This window comes from Seriola aureovittata, chromosome 7, assembly GCF_021018895.1.
Source record: "Seriola aureovittata isolate HTS-2021-v1 ecotype China chromosome 7, ASM2101889v1, whole genome shotgun sequence".
Lineage (NCBI taxonomy): Eukaryota > Metazoa > Chordata > Actinopteri > Carangiformes > Carangidae > Seriola > Seriola aureovittata.
In genome coordinates, this window is record NC_079370.1 from 12,110,545 (window position 1) to 12,130,278 (window position 19,734).

General features: G+C 45.2%; 1 protein-coding gene across 1 annotated transcript; it reads right to left on the bottom strand.

The window, feature by feature from the left end:
* Nucleotides 1–3,411: 3,411 nt before the first annotated feature.
* On the bottom strand, nucleotides 3,412–19,694 carry LOC130172843 (potassium/sodium hyperpolarization-activated cyclic nucleotide-gated channel 2-like). Its single transcript, XM_056381785.1, has 9 exons — nucleotides 17,538–19,694; nucleotides 11,010–11,216; nucleotides 10,470–10,683; nucleotides 10,200–10,361; nucleotides 8,941–9,159; nucleotides 8,433–8,579; nucleotides 8,084–8,324; nucleotides 7,776–7,940; nucleotides 3,412–7,370 (listed from the first exon to the last, which is right to left on the bottom strand). The coding sequence occupies exons 1-9, from the start codon at nucleotides 18,224–18,226 to the stop codon at nucleotides 4,864–4,866; spliced, it is 4,551 nt and encodes a 1,516-aa protein (XP_056237760.1). The 5' UTR covers nucleotides 18,227–19,694; the 3' UTR covers nucleotides 3,412–4,863.
* Nucleotides 19,695–19,734: the final 40 nt, after the last annotated feature.

A 19,734-nucleotide genomic window follows, 5' to 3' on the forward strand; every position in this document is an offset into this window, starting at 1 on the left:
ACAGCATAGCCAAAAACCCTCAAATATTTACAGCTACAAGGCAATCATCCTCTTACTGACAAATGTATGCTGCTTTGTGAGACCCAGCAGGGGCCATTCAAATAGTGTGAAAATTACAGCAAGTGTAAATCCAGCATGTTAATTCCTCTTAGCTCGTAGAGGTGAAAAATAATTCTCTCATCGCCGCCAACATGGGCTGAAGGGCTTTTAAAAACCTCTTGGACATTAATGAGAGAGGATAGGGAAAATAAATGTGTGTGAGGGAGACACAAAGTTATAATAATGGAGCGGGAAGCAGGTGTAGTGACTGTAATCTGCCTTCATAAAGGTGAATATTCATTTAGTTACAGTCAAGAGCAGAAGAGATTTAAGTGTCCCCACATTCACAAGCTTAACCTTGGCTCTGAGTGTACCTGCCCTCTGCTGAGAGGTACAGGATTAGGGTTGGGGATACAGGAGCAGAAGAAGTAGCAGAGTGAGGAATATGAGGCAGAGGCGGAGCAAACAGTTCTCAACAAATTCAACTACATGCACACAGAACAAGTTATTTTACCACACGCCAGTGCTGAAATTGAGTCACCAAACCTCTCGAGTCCTAAATCCTCAGAGATCATGTATGAGTCCAAATCTGAGTCACCAGGGTCATGTCCAAATCGAGTCTCAAGTGGCACTCAGTGTACTGATAATCCATCCTGGTAATCCATTCTGAGTAAAATGAAAATATCCAAATTAAAGGAATAGTTCACTCAATTTACAGAAACAAAAATTAGTGGCAGTGGTGACAAGTATAACATTCATTTTATTTATTCCACTACATTTATCTGACAGCTACAGTTACTTACTTTAAAGATTAAGATTTTACATTAAAAACACATGTGATAAATTGATAAAATACAATGTATTTTCAAAGATTAGGTTAATGGAGCATCTAGAATTATTCAATATTTAACAAAAAATATAAAAGTGAAAGAAAAAATAGATATACAAATGTGAAGAGCAGTAGTGGTTCCTTAGGTTATAGATTTAAATAGTCGTTCCACTGCTGCATGTGGGTCAGTGGTGGTTCTAGCTTGTATGGTGCCCTGGGCAAATACCCCCTTGGGCAGCTTTTCCTGCTGTGACTGATTTTACTAACTGCATTAGTTCTGTACAGAGATAGAAGTGCAAACTCCCCCAGCCCCTTCCCCATCTACCACCACCGAGAGTGAGAGGGGACAAACTAGAAATGGCGCCCGCTCCAACACGGTGACATGACGTCATTGACATGATGTGCAAATGAGCAGTAGAAAACCTATCCCGCAAATGTATTTTTGTTTGTTTTTTTGCTGCCCATGTCGCCCATATCTAAATCCGCAATTGGGTGAGGACAGGCTAATAATAATTATAATAAAATAATAATAATAATAATAATAATTAAGACATTTTTCGTGTTCCATATCAGAAACTCAGTTGATGTCAACTGAAAACAAAAGCAGTTTCCTTCTAGTTTAGCTAAGCTAGCTGGACCTCAGGGCTCACCCACCTGGACATACCTGTTGTGTACTCTCCTCGTTGGAAATCGTGGAAATTCGGAAATTCGCACGGAGAAATAAGCGAAGGGACGAGTTTAGTGAACGCAGCGTTTGAAGTTTTTATCGTTTTGAGCACAGTTTAGGTGTATTTGTTATTTTGTTGTTTTTCACACACACACACACACACACACACACACGTACGTGTCACGTACCTGAGGTCGTCTGAGTTGAGGTTCGAGCCCACATCTCTGGGTTGAAAGTCGGCGTCCTTCCTCTCTGGACTAGCTTCAGCTGTCTTTCAGACTCCAAACGTCATTCACCTGCGGCAGGTGTGCATCAGCTGACAGAGGAGGACACCTGGGGCCTCCTGTACTAAAGCCTTGTGTGGGATTCACATTGAAACGTGGGATCGACATTACATTACGAAGCTGGAAAGATGCGTACGCACAAAAAAAAATAAAATGTAGCCTATGAAACTGTTAAATGAGTAAAAATATTTGCAGTATTGTTTGTTTGTTTGTTTGTTTGTTTAACCTACATCCATGCTCTGTTTTCAATAGACTCTCACATGGACTGAAGCAACGCGAGACTATGAAACTTTTCCAACTTTACGCATGAGTTTATCGACCGGAAGATGTGCACACTAGTTTATTATTCTTAAAGATTTCACAGTGTTATGTATGAATTTTTGTTTATTTGGTAGTTTTTCCCGGTGTGACTAATTTTACTAATTGCATTAGTCCTGTACAGAGATAGAAGTGGTTGACGTGATGTGCAAATATAACTTTTTTTTTTGCCAGCGCCCGTGCTGCCACAACACGATACCGCCTTGGACGACTGCCCATGTCGCCTGTATCTAAATCCCCGATTGATGTGGGTATCAAGCTGTGAAGATAGTTTTGGTTTTATTTTTCCAGGTTTTGAGTAGACTACCACTCTCTTGGATTTCTGCTTCCACTCAAATACAATGAAGACTGATTACATTTAGTTTCTGGGGCTCACAACCAGAAGCAGCTACCACTGAGAAAACTATATCCTCAAGACTTTTTCTTGTGAATTTTGAGGGTTTTCACAGTGTGCAGTCAGTTTACAACCTACAATTAAAAAGTTTCACATGGTGGGTATTTTATGAGCTGATTCCCATATTTTAGATTCATTTAAACAGAAGTCTCTGTGGTTCTCTCACTTTCCTTTCTGGCAGTGTGTGGGAGGCTTTGAAGCAACATTCACAACAGCACCTTCATGTTGGGAAATAATATTTAGAGAATACAGAAAAATAGAATATGAAAAATCCAAGATACCATGTTTTTTGGGGGATTATTTTGCGGTGGCGTTGTGTTGAAGGGACTTCTGACCTAATTTTTCTAAAACCCTGGCTATGGCCCAGCTCCTGCTTGAAAAATGGCATCTAAATGATTCAACAGCAACATGTCTTTCCAAAAACAATGTCCCCATTACTCCATAATCCACTGTGCTGTAAATGGCTTTCATTGGCAACACTTTTTACTGAAAAAACAGTCCCCATGTAAACTGATGACAGCATGTTTCGTGGTTGAGAAAATATGTTTGTTTTTTTCCTTAGTTTTTGTGAACCAACCCCTTAAATTTACACAGTGGAGTGTTTATTTTATGGATGTAAGTTTTAAACCTCTAGTTCAATGTTCTTGGCATATCAAATGAAACTGTTTCAAACTAAACCAAAATCAAACACATTTAAAAAAATGGTCTCTAATCTGCACTGCAAGTGTTGTAAAAGCCACCAACATTTGAGTTTCAGCTGAATTATGTTGCTACGTTGTTGGTACTCCTACCCGTGATTACCGTCATGGTCAACACACATGTAACTGAAACACACAAGCAGGTGCACGAATGAGTTCATGCTTCATCACACTCAACAAGATGATATCTAAACCCACTTTATTCTTACATCCAGATATACACCATCTTCATCAATATCACCATCATGGTTGTTGAGAATATCATCATCATCATATTCACAATCTTCACCTTCAATGCCACACTCAAGATCATGATTTTTACAGCATTATTAGCCACTTTTTTTTCTGTTCAAAAGCTAAAGCTGTGATAAATAAAAAATAAAACATTTGGTCCTTAAATATATAGTCTAGGCAACATGGTATCAGGGGTTAAGACAGAAATGCCTTGTTGCTACCCACACAAAACATCGAACATCACTGGAAAAGGCGCTGAAACAGTGTCTTAGGGCAACAGAAGGAAGAGACCGCCAGTTGAACATGAGGCTGATGGCAGCAGCAGAGAGCAAAGTCTCGGAGCGAAACGAGAGAAAGGGAGAGAGTCTCTGAGTGCCAAAGAAACAGTTACAGCGACCGGAGCTGTGAAATCAGATGAAAGGCGGCGAGACAGATGAGAGATGAAAGACAAAGAGGCCGAGGGGTGAGGAAGCATACAACAGACCCACAGAGAGGCACGTATTTACAGTACACGGGAGCCGGGTGGAACAAAATCAAGTGAGCCACAGAGCACAGCAGAGCAGTATTGTGTGTCACACGAAAAAACACAATTTACAGAGATCGTCAGAGTGAACATGTAGGGTTAAAAGTTTTGTCTTGTTTAAAAACTAAACACCACACACCTGGGACAACAAAACTACCAGTGGACTGCTCCTAATTATTCAAATTCATATGAGCATTAACTTTACAGTGATTTTTAAACGCTATATCCTTATAATTATCATTATTCTGATGAGAAAATGTTACACTTTGGTGAAGAACGGGAGGCAAGAGGGAGGTGGAGCTGGAAATCAGGAAGTGTCTGCATTTTCACATCACAATAGACTTTCCTCCTCACAGCAGAAAGATTATTATTTTCTCACATTTGTTATTATTGTCATGGTCATTTCCTGTTACATTATGAGAGTCTCAAATGTTTCACATGTATTGCTGTTTTCACTGACTTTTAATATATACTACAGTGTTTTTTTTTTTCCCTGACTCTCAGCTATTGCTTCCGTTTCTGTTTTACTTTGTATACTGCGACATATTTCCACTTCAGCTCCCCTGCTTGCTCCAACAATCACTAACACAGATATGTATGTATACATTTTTATGTTTTTTTTTTCTTTTTTTTGACTCTACCTCAGCTTGCACAACGCAACACACCCACAGAGTCTCTCTCCTCCATTGATGGCTTGGTTGAGCGTCACATGATGTTCTAAGACAATCACATCCTAGAGTGAATGCAAACCAGATGTCATTGGATCATTGATCATTGGATATCTGGTGCCAACTCTTGACACAACTCTGTATATCCATGGTTTGACCAGCATCAACACAAAGTCCAACATCCTTTGAGATTTTCTTCCTCTTCTTTCTCACATGTTGGCGGGCAGTTTGTGTCTTAGTCCCTCTGAGTCTTTTCTGGCGAGTTCTAGCTGAGGGTCCTTTTCCCCACCTTTAGGAGAGGTGGTGTTGGCAGGGGTGGCTGCGTGAGCTGACTGGGTGGGTGAAGTGGTAGATGCCTGAGTGGTCTGGGCAGGGGTAGAGGGTGCGTTGAGTTCTGAGGAGTGGGTAGGGGCAGCTAAGGTGGTTGACATTTGTTTTGGGGGTTGAGAAGAAGCAGATGGGACACTGGGGGAGGTGGTGGTAGAGGAAGTGGTTGTAAGAGAGGAGGGTTTAGTGGAGGTGGGGTTTGGGCATAAAGATGTTGAGGATGAGGCTGTTGATGGGGTTGGTTTGGTGGAGCGACTGGAGCCTGAAGTGGGGCTTGGAGTAAGGACAGGAAGGGTTTGTTTTACAGGATGAACTGAAAAGGTTACTTTAGTAGGAGGGCCAGTGCTTGCAGGTGATGAGGCAGGAGCTGAAGTTTGGATTGGGGTTAGAGGTGAGGCCTGTTTTGGGATCTGGCTCGAGGCAGGGCCCCTGGCTGAGCTGGAGACAGAGGGCTGTAGACAAGTTGTTGCACTCTGGGTTTTACTCAGGGGTGGAACAGGTGTAACAGGGATCAGAGAGGGGGAAGGTGTAGGGGTAAGGGCCTGGGTAGGAGTAACGGGTGTGAGGGTTTGCGAAGGAGTTTGGGAAGGGGTGGAGGTGCGGGTGGTCTGAGTAGGAGTCGGTATCGGAGAAGGGATTGGAGTTGGGGCATGACTGGGGCCAGACAACGGAGAGGCAGAAGGTGGCATGTTGGATGCCTTGGCTCTGGGGCTCTGGGGATGCGGTGGTGAAGGGGCGACCAAGGAGGAAGGAGGAGACAAGGAGGTAAGAGATGATTTGGGCCCATAAGAATGAGGTAGTGGAACAGGGGTGGAAACAGAGGATGGGGGCGGTGTGGAGGAGGGAGAAGGAGAGGAAGAGCGGGGGGAAGGTGAAGGGATCAGTTTGGGACGAGGAGTCGAAGAGAGCGACAACGGGCTTGTTCCTGCTGAAGGGGGGGTGGAGCAAGGAGGGGGAGAGGAAGAGCGAGAGGGGGTCATTGTGATTGGTTTCGGGCGAGGGGTTTGGGAGAGGATGGGGGTAGGAGATGAGGGGGTGGGTGCAGGTGAAGGGGTGGCAGAGGAGAGTGGGGTTTGTTTGGGAGGGGAGGAAGATGGCATAGAAGCTGCAGGAGTCATGTGTGCAGCTGTGGGCGCGGATACAGAGGCAGTGTGAGCTGCAGATTGTGTGTATGTGGCTGTGTTTGCAGAGATGGCCTGTGCTATAGTGGGCTGAATGGGAGCTGAAGCCTGTGCTTGTGTTTGTGCGTTAAACGGTATATTTGTTACCAGCTGTACTGGAGTGTTAGAGGTCAGTATGCCTGCGCTGCCTCCCCTGGCTAACTGCCCTGCCAGGAAAGGAGTTGCCAACAAATTACCCCCAGAGGCCTTGCGGTGGAGAGGCGGGTGTGGCTGCACTCCAGCCCATGAGCGGTGAGGCAGAGTGGGCTGTGAGGCCGACAACAGCCTGGCCTCCTGGGTCAGTCTGCCCAGTGCTGGCAGACCCTGAGAGCTGTTTCCTCCATGACGTAGCAGAGCTTCTTTTGCTCCCTGCTGACCTGTAACAGAAGCGTTGCCATCTGCCGGGACACCAGGAGCAGCTGCGGGGGTGGTGCTAGGCACCTTGTGGAGTGGTGGAGTAGGTGGTCCGCCTCCTGTCGGAGTTCCAAGTGATCCAGCAATCACTGAAGGATGATCAGCCTGGAGGCGGAGGCTGTAATGAAGAGTCCGTCCTTGTTGGATAGAAGTCTGGACAGAAGAGGCTGGAGTGGGTGGTGTTTTAGCAATAGGTGGTGATGTCACCCCACCAGGAGGGCCCATGGTTGACGGGGAGGCAGGAAATCCTCCTCTTGGGGACAAACCACCCATCCCTCCCAACGCCATCATCCCGATGAGGGAGCTCACAGAGGGGCGGAGGGGCTGTAATACAGGGGCACGAGGGGGTGACAGAGGGAAAGAAGATGAGGGAGAGGGGGAGACAAGAGGGGAAGGCAGGAAGAAAGCACCTCCAAGCGCATGTTGCTGCTGCAACTGCTGGAGTTGCTGCTGTTGTTGCTGCTGCTGGTGCATGAGGGCGATGGCTACATTACTGGTGGCAGCTGCAGTCTGCAGGGGAGCATGGACCAACGGCGCCCAGATGACCGGGCGTGGCCGAGGAGACACTGTGCCACTTCCTCCCATGACTCCGCTTCTTCCTGCAGCAGCTGCAGCGATAGCATCCTGCATGGCCGGCATGCTGTCATGTTTGACAATCTGCTGCACCAACATGCTGTCACAGGAACCCAGACCACTTGCTGCAAGGCCTCCCCCTGCTCCAGGACCCCCTCCACCCCGGCCTCCACCACGACCTATACTGCCCCCCAATGAACCGCCCTGGGATGACTTCCGCAAGAGCATGGAGTTCTTCCTGCCTGTAGTGGAGAAAATGGAGACATTCAGAGATATTATGTGTGAAAATAATTTCCAGAAATAAAAGTAAAAGTTTTACTTTGTAGAAGGCAGAGTTGTCTACTGAACACACAGCAGACAGCTGGAGTTTTACCCTGAAGGTTTTTCTGTTCTTCACTGAGAACATTGCTCATCCTTTATTATGTCAGCTTTTATTTCTCTCAGCTTGTTTTCAGATGAGTTTTGACCTTTCAGCGGAGGACATGCCTGACAAAGTGCCTTGGAAATTTAGCAGAATTGGATGGATAATTGCAAGAGTGTTTGTGAAGGTCATTGCGGAATGAAAAAGCTGAATGGAAAATAGCAAGTTCCTGCATAGATAAGATGCTGAGGGAAATGTTTGCAGCAAACAGAAATCCACACGTTACCAATACGGTCCAGTCGGTCAACGGCAACAGTTTCGAAGGCACGCCGCATCATTGGATGTTCCTCCAGCACCTCGTTAAAGCTGTCCACACTAAGGGAGTACAGACGACAGTATGTATCTGCGCGGACGCTGGCCGTCCTCCGTCCACGTGTCAGCAAGCAGATCTCTGAATGTGGGAGGAAAGACAATGGAGTAATACAGTATATACAGAACTACACTCATTTTCATCTTCTACCTCTCTGGCAAGTTTCCTCTTCCCCTATAATTTACCGTTCTTGTTTAACCCCTGAGACACCTAAATGCCCTCACCTCCAAAGTAAGACCCATCGCTCAGCTTGGTTTCCTTGTTGCCACGGGTCAGCACACTGACTCGGCCATGTTGGATGAAGTACATCTTCCGTCCAACCGTGCCCTCACGGATGATGAAGTCAGAAGGCTGAAACACTTCAAAGCGGAGCTTGGTCAGCACCGCGGTCACAAAGTTGGGATCAGCGTTGGCAAACAGCGGCATGTTAGCCACCAGGCTACGGCAGTTAAAGCTGACTATCTCCTACACCAAGAGAGAAAGGAAGCTGAAAGGAATTTGCTGTAGGAATGAACACAGCATTTGTGGTTTGTTTGTGTAGGTGTGTGGGTATTTGTGATTTTTATTTTTTACCTCTTTAAGTGGCTCACTGAGTTCTCCCAGGATGTTCTCCTCATCAAACATTTTCCCCTGGAAGCGGTGCTCATAGTACTCGTGGATCTTTTGCCGAACATCTGCAGGAAGCTTATGGAATGACATGTACTGCTCCACCTGCTTGTACTGCAATAACACACACATGCACAGGTCAGGGATCTGCACACAGCCACACTAGGCATGAGCAGATTGATACCTAAAGTATGATACTAATATCTGTGATTCTTGCCCTGGTATCACTTGGTATCAGACCAAAGTCATTTTGCGGAAGCGTCTGCAAACAGCACACACAAAAAGTTTGCTTCCTCGGCCACATAGATTGTACAGTTAGTCAGTAATTGTGCTGACATGTTCAATCAATTCATCGATCAGATGATTGACAGAAAAGTGTTAGACTACTTGAATGAATCACGTGTAATGCCTAAACTATAAGAAGGTTTGAGGCAGAGATGGATGAAGTAACAGATGGATGAACGTCATGTTTCACCTTTTCCTGATACTGTCGTCGCGAGGAGTCCAGCGACTGGATGAGAGCGGTGGCGTGGCCGATGAACATGGCGTAGCAGGTGGCGCCTACGATCATACTGAGCATGGTGAGCCACACATCAGTCATCCCCTCTGGAGCCTGGGCGCCGTACCCAATACACAACATGTGGCTCATGGCTTTGAACAGAGCATAGGAGTACTGCACGCCCCACGTGTCATTCTGTGAGTGGGAGACAGACAGAGAGGGTGACAGAAGGAGTAAAAGAAGTTTCAAGTGTTAATTACCAAGGCGCTGTAATATTGAACTGTTCTTATTTTAGTCAGGTTACAGAAGCTTTTTCCCCTCAGAGTTGCTCAGCCATTTGACTTCAGAAAATACAGCAGAGATCATAATGTGTAACAGCAGCGCAATTTAACTTTCAAGAACTACTCTGCTTCAAAACAGAGCGGCTACAGAAAGCATAAAGCCACAGAGACAATAAAAGGGCAGTCATCATACATTATTAAATAAATGCTCTAAAGACAACAAGTAAAAATACCAGCCTCTCTTTGAGGCAGTGTGTTGGTGTGTGCGTGTGTGCATGTGCATGTGTGTGTGCGTGCGTGTGCATGTGTGTGTGTGTGTGTGCTTTTGTTTTAGGGTGGTGTGTGAGTATAATTATACAAAGATGTTAATAGTCCAATGGATGAGGGGACTTTCTCTGGGGAAAATCCTAGCATCAGCCTGCTTAGCAACAGTCACCCAGGCAACGGCTGAGACATGAATCAGCTATTCATACAGCTGTGTATCTGTGTGCATTCACCAGCATCCATGTCCGCATGCATGTACACACGTGACGAAATCTCCAGCGGGTCCCTAGGCATTCAACTGTTTGCGTGCGCTCACACCTCCACCTGATCTCAGTTGAGATTTTTAATTAGAGAATCTTTTTTATTTTTGTGATGATGATAGTCAATCTTATTCCAACTGGACATGTTGCTGCATGAGCCAATTAACACGGATAAGGAGCAAACAATGTCAGATCTGATAAACAGCTTCACTCTGCACACACACAGATAACCCAAACTCAGGCCTTTCACAGTCTATGGTTTGCTTTTATCTGAAATAAATAATGTGCACACTGCTCAAACAAGCTGAGATAATGCTTTGTGTGTTTCATTCAATTCAAACTGAATTTGTTCTCTGCACAATGCAATCATTCACTGAAACATATTAAAAATAAAAGTCACATGCATACAGATGGATTTTTAGAGACTCACCACCATCAGGTTCTTGGAAACCCAACAGTCAGGAGGGAAGTCCTGCAGCATGGGGACCAGGAACTGGAGGCAGCCATCCCAGTGGCATAGCAGCAGCATCATACCAATCAGGTTTACAATCCTAACCATGGCACTGGCAAGGTCATAGGTCATATGGAAGATCTGGGGAAGAGCAGAGGGAAAGATAACTACCTCTTTCACACAAATATCTCTTTCCTTTCAACTCTGCTCTCTCTTTGCAGTCTCTGTTCCCTGGGCTCTGATTCTCACCTCCTCCCACTGGTGGATGTAGCGAATGAGCCTGGACAGGCGGAGCAGACGAAGCAGGCTCAGGATTTTGGTGAAGCGGACGATTCGCAATGCCCTGGCCGTCCTGTAGACCTCCGAGTCCAGGCTGTCCACCATCAGGAAGATGTAGTCCACCGGGATGGATGACACGAAGTCTACGAGGAACCAGCTCTTCAGATACTTCTGGCGGATCGCTCTGAGTCAGAATATGATGGAAGACCGCAGAGGTTTGGCAATCTAGCTTTGTGGAAGTGATTCCAATATTTGGCTGGCATAAAATCATCCTCATCAATATTCAGCAGGAACAGAACTGGAACGTGTACAAAGCTCTGCCACTGGCTGTGCATCACCTTTTCACATCTCATACATGGATTTGTGTGAACACAAACCCAGCAGATGGCCAGAAGAGCAAATTTAAATCTATGGCAACAAAGCTGCTGCATTGATATTCCACACCGTACATGCACAATGCCCCAGTCCTTGACATATAAGACTAATACACACACAAATGCCTCTACTGACCTGGGGTCCAGCAAAATCTCAGTGCTGTCTTCCTTGACGATGCCGGTCCTGAAGTTGAGTACCAAGTCGACCATGAAGAGAGTGTCAGAGACCACGTTGAAGATGATCCATGACGGAGTGTTCTCATCTCTAAAGAAAGTGATGCCCACTGGCAGGATGATTAAGTTCCCCATCATCAACAGTAACATCAACAGGTCCCAATAGAATCTAGAAAGGGAAAGGCATAGATTTTCAACAGTTTTCTATTGTTTTCTATTGGTGTGAATATGTCACACCGATGTTACTATGGGGTTCTACCAAAAGTCTCAGATACAGTTCTTGTCAGACTATTTATTTTATTTTTTTCTCTCTCTTCTTCTGTTTGTCTTAAATGTCTGCTCGTGGGCCTTTTTGCACAGAGGACATTTTAATAAATCACAGTGTGAAAAGTTCAGGTGTAAATAATAAACGTAATGATGTGTGAATGTCATTTAGCTGCTTCGAACCTGGTGTTCTGCATGGTGGCTCACTGTCATTTGGCAAGTCCCAAATTCATATTATACACTAATTCTAAGCAGGTATTTATAATGTGTTCACACAGGAGAAGTGACAAAATGAGGTACGCTCAAACCAGACAGTATACAATACATACAATACATTACAATTCAATACAATTCAATACAATTCAATACAATTCAATACAATACAATACAACACAATATCTCCTGACAGTTGGAAAAAATGAAATAAATTTGGGATTAGTTGTGAAAAAGCTTCAAAAACATATTGGAAAACAAAAGAAGTATTAAATCTTAGGATAAATATTTTTGTCTATTTGTGAAGTTTAACTGGCAGTGACATTCAGATGCTGCAGTTTGATTGACATCTGCTGTCGCAAGTATTAACTCTTATTAATCGTAAAATAAAGTATATTAACTTTTTTTTGTAAACTACCTGCCAAACAGCAAAGCCGACTATGACAATTAGTATGTACCATGGATCTGGGACACAGCTAGTATCATGGCTTACTTGGATAAACCAGAGTGGTTGTTAATGTTATCAGTAACACCTGTGCTTTTCCTATTACAAGTCAAAATGTCTGCTGTGAAAAAGGTTCATTGTATTGAGGCTGTCTTTCGTTCTCCTGCACAACAAAGAAGACTGAGTTTGAACATCTGTTCATTTTACTCCCCTGTGCTGAACATATAAACCTGAAAAAACAGACTGAAAGGGATTAAATATCTCACCTCCACAAAATTAAAGCAATAGAGGCTAAGATATTGCGACTTTTGGCCTCTATATGTGTCAAACTAAAAAAAAAACAAACAAAAAAAACACACTACAATTCCCATAATGCAGTTGGACAGTGTCTTTCATTAGAACCTCCAGGTCTATTAAATGCCCCCTCATCTCGTTTTTACAGAGGCTTTCTGTTCAAATTTTGTAGAATGATTCTTTAAAGGAGAATTCAGATAGATTCAGGTATGCAAACTGGTTCGAACTTTCTAGTCTTGCTCTTCCCTTGCTGACAGCACCATCTTTTCTTTCAGTTAATCCTTTTATCTCATTTTCTTATATATATTCTTATGTTAAGTTTTTTCTATATATAGTCTTCTCTTTGTTATAGCCCCTGAGCCAGATGGCCATTTGGGTCTCATCCAGGACAGTAAAAAGTGCGAACCTCCTCCCTCAAGAATAAGTCCAGTAGTGGTATAAACGAATATTTCCCTCAAGCTAGTTACTTTCTTTGCAAATGCTTTGGCAACATAAAGTCCAGTCTTTATCTCTCATGCCAATAACGCAGAGCAGGACTGAAGTGAACTGAACTGAATTTTAAAAAGAGAGACAGACAGAGAGGGACAAAAGGAGGAAAATGATCAGTAACCTTGGGAGGCCTCATCAATCTCTATTTCATGCTGGAGGGTATTACTGGGTGACGTAGCCTCCTCATAAAAACATGGGGAATCAGGGATGCTGGAAGTGATTAAAGTGTGACAGAGGAGGTGATACAATCATCTGGAGAGGACGCCTGTCATCTTTCTGTCTCTCTGCTCCTAATCCCTTTATCCATCACCTTAACCCATATCAATGACTGGTTTCTTCTTGCACCCCCCCCCCACACACACACACACACACACACACACACACACACATACATGCACACACACGCACTCACACTCTCTCTCTCTTTCCTTCTGTGAGAAAGTACAGTCTAGCTCTCTGGTCGATTGCTATTGGGCGCTAATTTAGTAACGCAACCTCATGGTGCGATGCTACCACTACACTGATGAAGATTAAGTATGAGTCATCACTCTTCTACACACACACACACACATATCCTGACTTTGTCACTTATACTGACAGATGTATCACTTCATAATCACTGGCAATAAATACAGGGATTATTTACAGCAACACAGACACAGCGATTCTGTAGCTGTTGTGACGGCGATGGAGATTCATTCCTGACCTTGAGGACACGCTTTGTTAACTCTGATTATAGGGAACAATTGACTAAATCACATCGTACTACCCTGGTTGTTTATGTCTGTCGGTGCTATCCATAAATAAAACATCATCCAAAATCAAATGCTTTACAATCAAACTGTATATTTTGATGGAGGTCGTGACCCGACAGAGCTCCTTGTCAGGAAAAACATTCTTTATCATCGTGCATAGACATTGCTTTTGCTATTGCATATTGCACTTGAGCTGAGCTGAGTCAAATAAGAAATTTAGGGCTGCAAGATTAGATTATTTTTGTCATCAATTCATTGGTTGATTATTTCCTCGATTGATTGGTTAGTTGTTTTGTCTGTAAAATATCAGCATATTATGAAAACTGCCCATAATTTCTTAAAGCCAAAGGTGATGTTGATGGGTTTTTTTGCCAACAGTTAAAACCGAAAGTTTTCAATGTACAATCAAAATAGTTTCTGATTCATTTTCTGTGAATTGACTGAGCAATAAATAGACTAATCATTGCAGCTTTAAAGTGATTGAGTGACATAAAATTGCTCATTTTCTTTAAGAAAAGTGCCAAAATTTCATTGTTTGGGGAATTACACCAATGTATAATGTCTTTTACTCTACCGGTCTAAAAAAACCCACACAAGCCCACACAGAAACACACACACACACACAGAAACACACACACACACAAACACACTCCCACACACCCACACACAGAAACACACACACACTCCCACACACACACACACACACACACACACACACACAGAACACACACACACTCCCACACAGAAACACACACACACAGAAACACACACACACACACACACACAAACACACGCACACACACACACACAAACACACACACACACACACACACAGACAGACACACACACACGCACACACACACACACACACACACACACACACACACACACAAGAAATTGATATGCAGTGTTGCAATGTTCCTCTCTGTCTAATCTAATCTCAGTATTGTGCTTGGATATGAAGAAATGTTTTAGTCTGCCGAGAAACAAAAAAGACATTTTCCACATGTGACGGCACATCAATCAGCCTCTGTGTACTAGATTTGACTGCTCTCACTGAGATGTGGCAGCTGATTTGAGTTCGATGTGACACCAAAGGAGTGAGAACAACCAAAGACACAAGAGAAGATGTCAGATCCAAACTAAAAATGATGTGAAGGTTCGTCATGTCGGGGCTGAACATCTGACAAAGCCTGATTTGTGATCTCCCATCTGTCGACTGATGCAGCACTGGATCGTGGGTTGTGTGCGGTTCATGCAGGTAGACATGTACGCTGACCTGTGTGTATTGCACACACACACACACACACACACACACACACACACACACTTATACACACACATAAGAATTGCAAATGCAATCAGGACTGTTCTCCTCTGCCTCATCAGTATTCCATTCTGAACATGAACAGGTGCTGGAGGAGAACTGACCTGCATCTACCTGCTCAGCTGTTGTCAAACCAAACACTAATTCTACTGTAATTGAGGCCAAGTGTCTCCTGGGCGGCCTGTGATTGGTTCCCAGCTCGCAGTTGGCCAGATGTCAGTTCTGAGCAAGTTTCCACCCATCATCCTGCCAGACGTACAGACAAACAAGCACGACGGCAACCGGCCATTATATAATAAATCTCTGTTACTATAAGAGCAACGCCACCAACCCCGTTTCACCGCGACTTATCTCTGTCGACAGACCGAACCGTCTGCCTTGCTGTGTTTTCATCCCTCCTCTCATTGCCCTCTCACTTTGTATGCCTCTCTTTGTGCCGGATTATGAATTTTCTTCTTCTCTCTTCCCTGGCGTTATGTATAGGAGCATCAGAAACACAACTCTTTTTCTTAGTGAGGTGAAGGGCATGAGAGCTTATCATCAGACTCAGTAATAACAGACCACACTCAAGCACACATATTACTGCTCATACACACACACACATACACACACATACACACACACACACACACACACACACACAGAGGCCATCGTGTTCAAGGTCAATACCAGGACAAGAACACATAAAGAGGTCTTATCGGTCTTCCCTCCTTTCTCGCTCTGGCCTCACAAAGTTCCTCTACAGCCGTCGCTCCAGACGACAGGTACTTAACTGAAAAGTTAGATGAATGAATTATGCATAATACATACTCAACTTGCATAATTCAAGATGTCATACATAATTGATAAATATTCAATTGTGATTCTCCGAGATGGATAATTAGAACTATTAACATCCTTAGATATCTTGCACGCATATGAATACGCACAGGGGGGACTGAGATTCATCCATCCACACTCCTTAATCCACAATTCCCCCCCGTCCCTTCACTAATTTCATTCACCGTATCGCCCGTGAGCAGACTCATAACCAGCACTTGTGGGTGATCATCAGATTGACAGACGATACAAAACGACTCAGTCTGCGTGTGAGCGAGTGTGCGTGCGCGTGTGTGTGTGTGAGTGTGTGTGAGTGTGTGTGTGGCTGATGAAACAAAAGTGGGCCAGGAGCCTTGGGGATCAAGTCATCCATTGTTGCTGCAGTCTGTCTGGAGATTATGAATGCTGCCTCTCCCTCTGCTGTCCACCTGCACATTTGAACAGTGTATTTATGCAAAGTCTATAACAGCTGAGGAGTAGCGTGCCCATGGATGGCTCACATGTCAGTCAGTATTAAAGTATGTGTGTGTGCAAGAGCTGGTGTGTTTGAGGCGTGTTGGCATTCACAAAACTGCTCTCACAATCTTGCCTCTGTTAAAAAAAATGAACCTTGAACATTTCTAGGGCTGAAACTAATGATTATTGTCATTATCAGTTAATCTACTGTTTTGTATATGTGATGTCAGAAAACATTTTTAAAAAATGCCCATCACGGTTTCTCAGTTATTATGTAAAGCAAAGAAAAAGTGTTAATTCTCACATTGGAGAGGCTGGAACAGGGAAATGTCAACAACAAAAAAAATATCTGAAACAATTATTAGATTATCAATATACTACATTTTCTGTAGATTGACCGATCAATCGACTAATCGTTTTAGTTCCCACAGGAATTCGCAAGGTTCATCTTCATCTTCATGAGGAGAATTATACTGAAGGACAACAAAAATTAACAGCCTCAATAATAATTTTCTCGTCAGGTGTTATTGATTCTTGTGCTAATTGTTCAGCTCAGGTAGCAGAGAAATCAAACTTCAGGCATGGAGTCACCAGCAGGGAGTGCTGTGCTGAGTTCATCCACTGTTCACATGAAAACATACTTAACATTTTACCTAATTGACATGGAAGGCATCTCTCACTGCTCCCCAATCAACCAAACACCTCTTGGCTAAATTTGTCCTCCTAATTTGCAATCCTCGCTTCCATCTCCCTCTAACTGTGAAACTACTTCTGGAAACAGCAGGCCACAATCAGTCATTTTTCTCTTGTTATTTCACACATGGAGAAGCTGCCACTGTTGTGTGGTGTCTGTCTTGGAGATCTCCTCTCCTACACACTGCCCTTTCCATAAACACCTCTCCCTCTGCCTCAAAAGGCCCCCAAAGACTTTTCATCTACTCCACTCCTCTCTTTTCATTTAACCTCTCATACATCCTCTGATTCTACCTTTCCTCCAGAGACTCTGCCTCCCTCTTTCCTCTTGCCCTCACACACTGCTGTTGGCAATATATATTTAGCCTTTTGCATGTCTTTCTCTCCTCCCAGTTGTCCTCCCCATTTCCTCTGTTAGCAACTTAAGAGGCCGCTGAATGTATGATCTGTTTCTCTTTCCCTGTTCCTCCGTCTACTTAAGTGTCTATCATTAGGCTTCAAGTATGCTGCTACAGAGCTGTTTCAGCTTGCTTTGATCCATATTTCTAGCAACATTTCATGTCTCTTATGTGCTACAAGTGGCATTCAGTCTATTTTATAAACCAACATTAGCTTGACAAGCTACATGCTGTGGAGTGTGTGTGTGTGTGTGTGTGTGTGTGTGTGTGTGTGTGTGTGTGTGTGTGTGTGTGTGTGTGTGTGTGTGTGCGCGTGTGTGTGCGTGTGGCTCCATACCTGAAGTCACTGTAGGGGTGTATGATCCACGACCCTGCTGACTTCAGTCTTTCCTGCTCCAGTGCCACAGCTTTGTGGGATCCAAACATGCGTAAACTGAACTTGTTGACCCCCGGCTGAAGCATGGCCCCGAACTGTCTCTGGATGAAGGTGCTCTGGTTGGAGTTGCTGTAGTCCTCCCCGTCCAGCCCCATGCCAAACCCACCCAGTCCAGTGTGACCCACCAGCTCAGGGGTACCTGCTGCAGTGGTGTTGCAGGCCGTGGTAGTGGTGGTCTCTGGGCCGGTGGCCACCACCATGACTCCAGTCCCAGTGGAGGAGGTGGAGGCCAGGGCGGCGCGGGACGCGGCGAAGCCCACTGAGCGCGGAGCAGGGTGGGCTGTGGCAGAACAGGAGGGCGGTGGAGGCAGGGCCACCGGGGTGGTTGGTGTGCCCGCTGTGCGGAAGGGAAGGCCGTCCCTGGTGGAGGAGCTCATGATGGAGAGACGACGGCCCCGTGCACCTGAGGAGGTGCTGTCTGCCCCGAAGGAGCCCTTCTCCCCCTCCAGTGAGGCCTGGGACAGCCTGTAGCCCGGAGAGGGCAGGCTGCCCTTACTGCGCCGCTTCGAGTCCCCTCCGTTACGTCTGGGCAGACTGTCACCCCCAGATCCGCTGCCGGGGGTGCCCACACCTCCAGCCACCCCATCCATCCCAACTCAGGGAGGAGGAGGTGGTTGAGGGGAGGGGGAATATAACCTGTAACTCCCAACCCCTCAGGAAAACTATTGTTTAGTATAGTCGACCTGGCTAGATCACATAGGCTAGGTGAGTGTCAATGTCAATCTGAACGATAAATTGAAGAAGCTAAAGGAAAGTGTCCTCTGTGTCTCCAGTCATTCTCCTGGAGCAGACAGCTCACACCTCCGCCCTCTCTCCGCCGATGTGGCCATGCTTACCTCGGTGCCCTTGGAAAAAGCCCCATCCAGACATGAAATCCTTCACCCTGCCAGTGTGACGCCAGCAGCTTCACTTTTCCTCTTTCCTTTGTCCTTCCAGATGTTTCTGTAACATTCCTCCTTCCTCGTCCTTGAAACGTTGCTGTCCGCCCGAGGCCCTCCCTCCTCTCCCCACAGCCGCCCTCAACGCTCCGACGCCGGTCATATTGGCACCGGATTCCCGGTCTTTTGTAGATAACGGAGCTCGCCCCTCATTGGCCGTCGGTGTCCTGTCGGTGTCAGCCTATATGTCCTTGCTGTTCACCCAATTTTGCTATTTTCAACACATTTCATTATATAAGAGCTGATCTGAGCTGTAAGGTGGTAGAGTGGGGAAAATTCATCCGCGGATGAATGACAAGGACACTTGATCCTCTGTCAGGAGGGATGGGTTGTTAATGGACATAAGGGACGCACATTATCGGCACACACGGGCGCTCACACTCCGAGGCGCACTGATTCATTCTGACACGCACACTATCATCAACCAGAAACACGCACACAGTAAAACAGACCGGCGAGCAAACACGAGGCGGTGGAAACAAGTCAAATTACCCCAGATCTAGCCCATGTTTTCATGGAATCCGCGGCACGTTGTCATTTTCAACAACCGAGCGGAAAACACACTCATGACGATGGAAGGCGCGCCGAAATGTTGCCTGTCCGTGGCTGAAGCGCCCAGGCAGCCAGATGAGACACTACCGGCTCTTCAGCTGTGCGATTTTGTTAAACTGATGCCGGGATGAACTTGGTCAGGTGTTCAGAGTCTGACGCCCGAAATATTCTGTTCTGTCATCAGCAGAAGCTGCCATGTATTTCCACTTCTGCCGACTTTCAATGACATCGTGTCCAGACTACGACGAGGACAGATACATAGACTCTATATTTCAACAGAACAAGCTGCTCCAGTGTGAAACGGAGCGCTCTGACGAATCCAAAAGCCTCTTTAAAAATAAAACAACTTGTTGAGCCTTTAATGTGACTGCTCCTTCGCAGCCTGTTTAGAGGCGATGAAGTCCAGTTTAAAGCTGAAATCCACTTCTTACTCTGACTCGACACTGAGAGGTCGAGCAGACACGTCCACAGAGGCGCACGGCGCATACAAATGAAATATTAAATAAATAAATGTGCATATAAAGGTCTGGATCTAATCGGCCTGTTGCCATGGCATCGGCATCCCCATCATCCATCCCCCAAGGCCGCATGCCCGGCCGGCAAGACGC

Bases quoted from the DNA above. Each gene is read 5' to 3' on its own strand.
- LOC130172843 (XM_056381785.1), bottom strand. From the start codon at position 18,226: ATGGATGGGGTGGCTGGAGGTGTGGGCACCCCCGGCAGCGGATCTGGG. The intron at 11,217-17,537 runs GTATGGAGCCAC...TTCCCTTTCTAG, and splicing joins CACCCCTACAGTGACTTCAG to ATTCTATTGGGACCTGTTGA. The intron at 9,160-10,199 runs GTGAGTCTCTAA...TCCCACTCACAG, and splicing joins TTTCCAAGAACCTGATGGTG to AATGACACGTGGGGCGTGCA.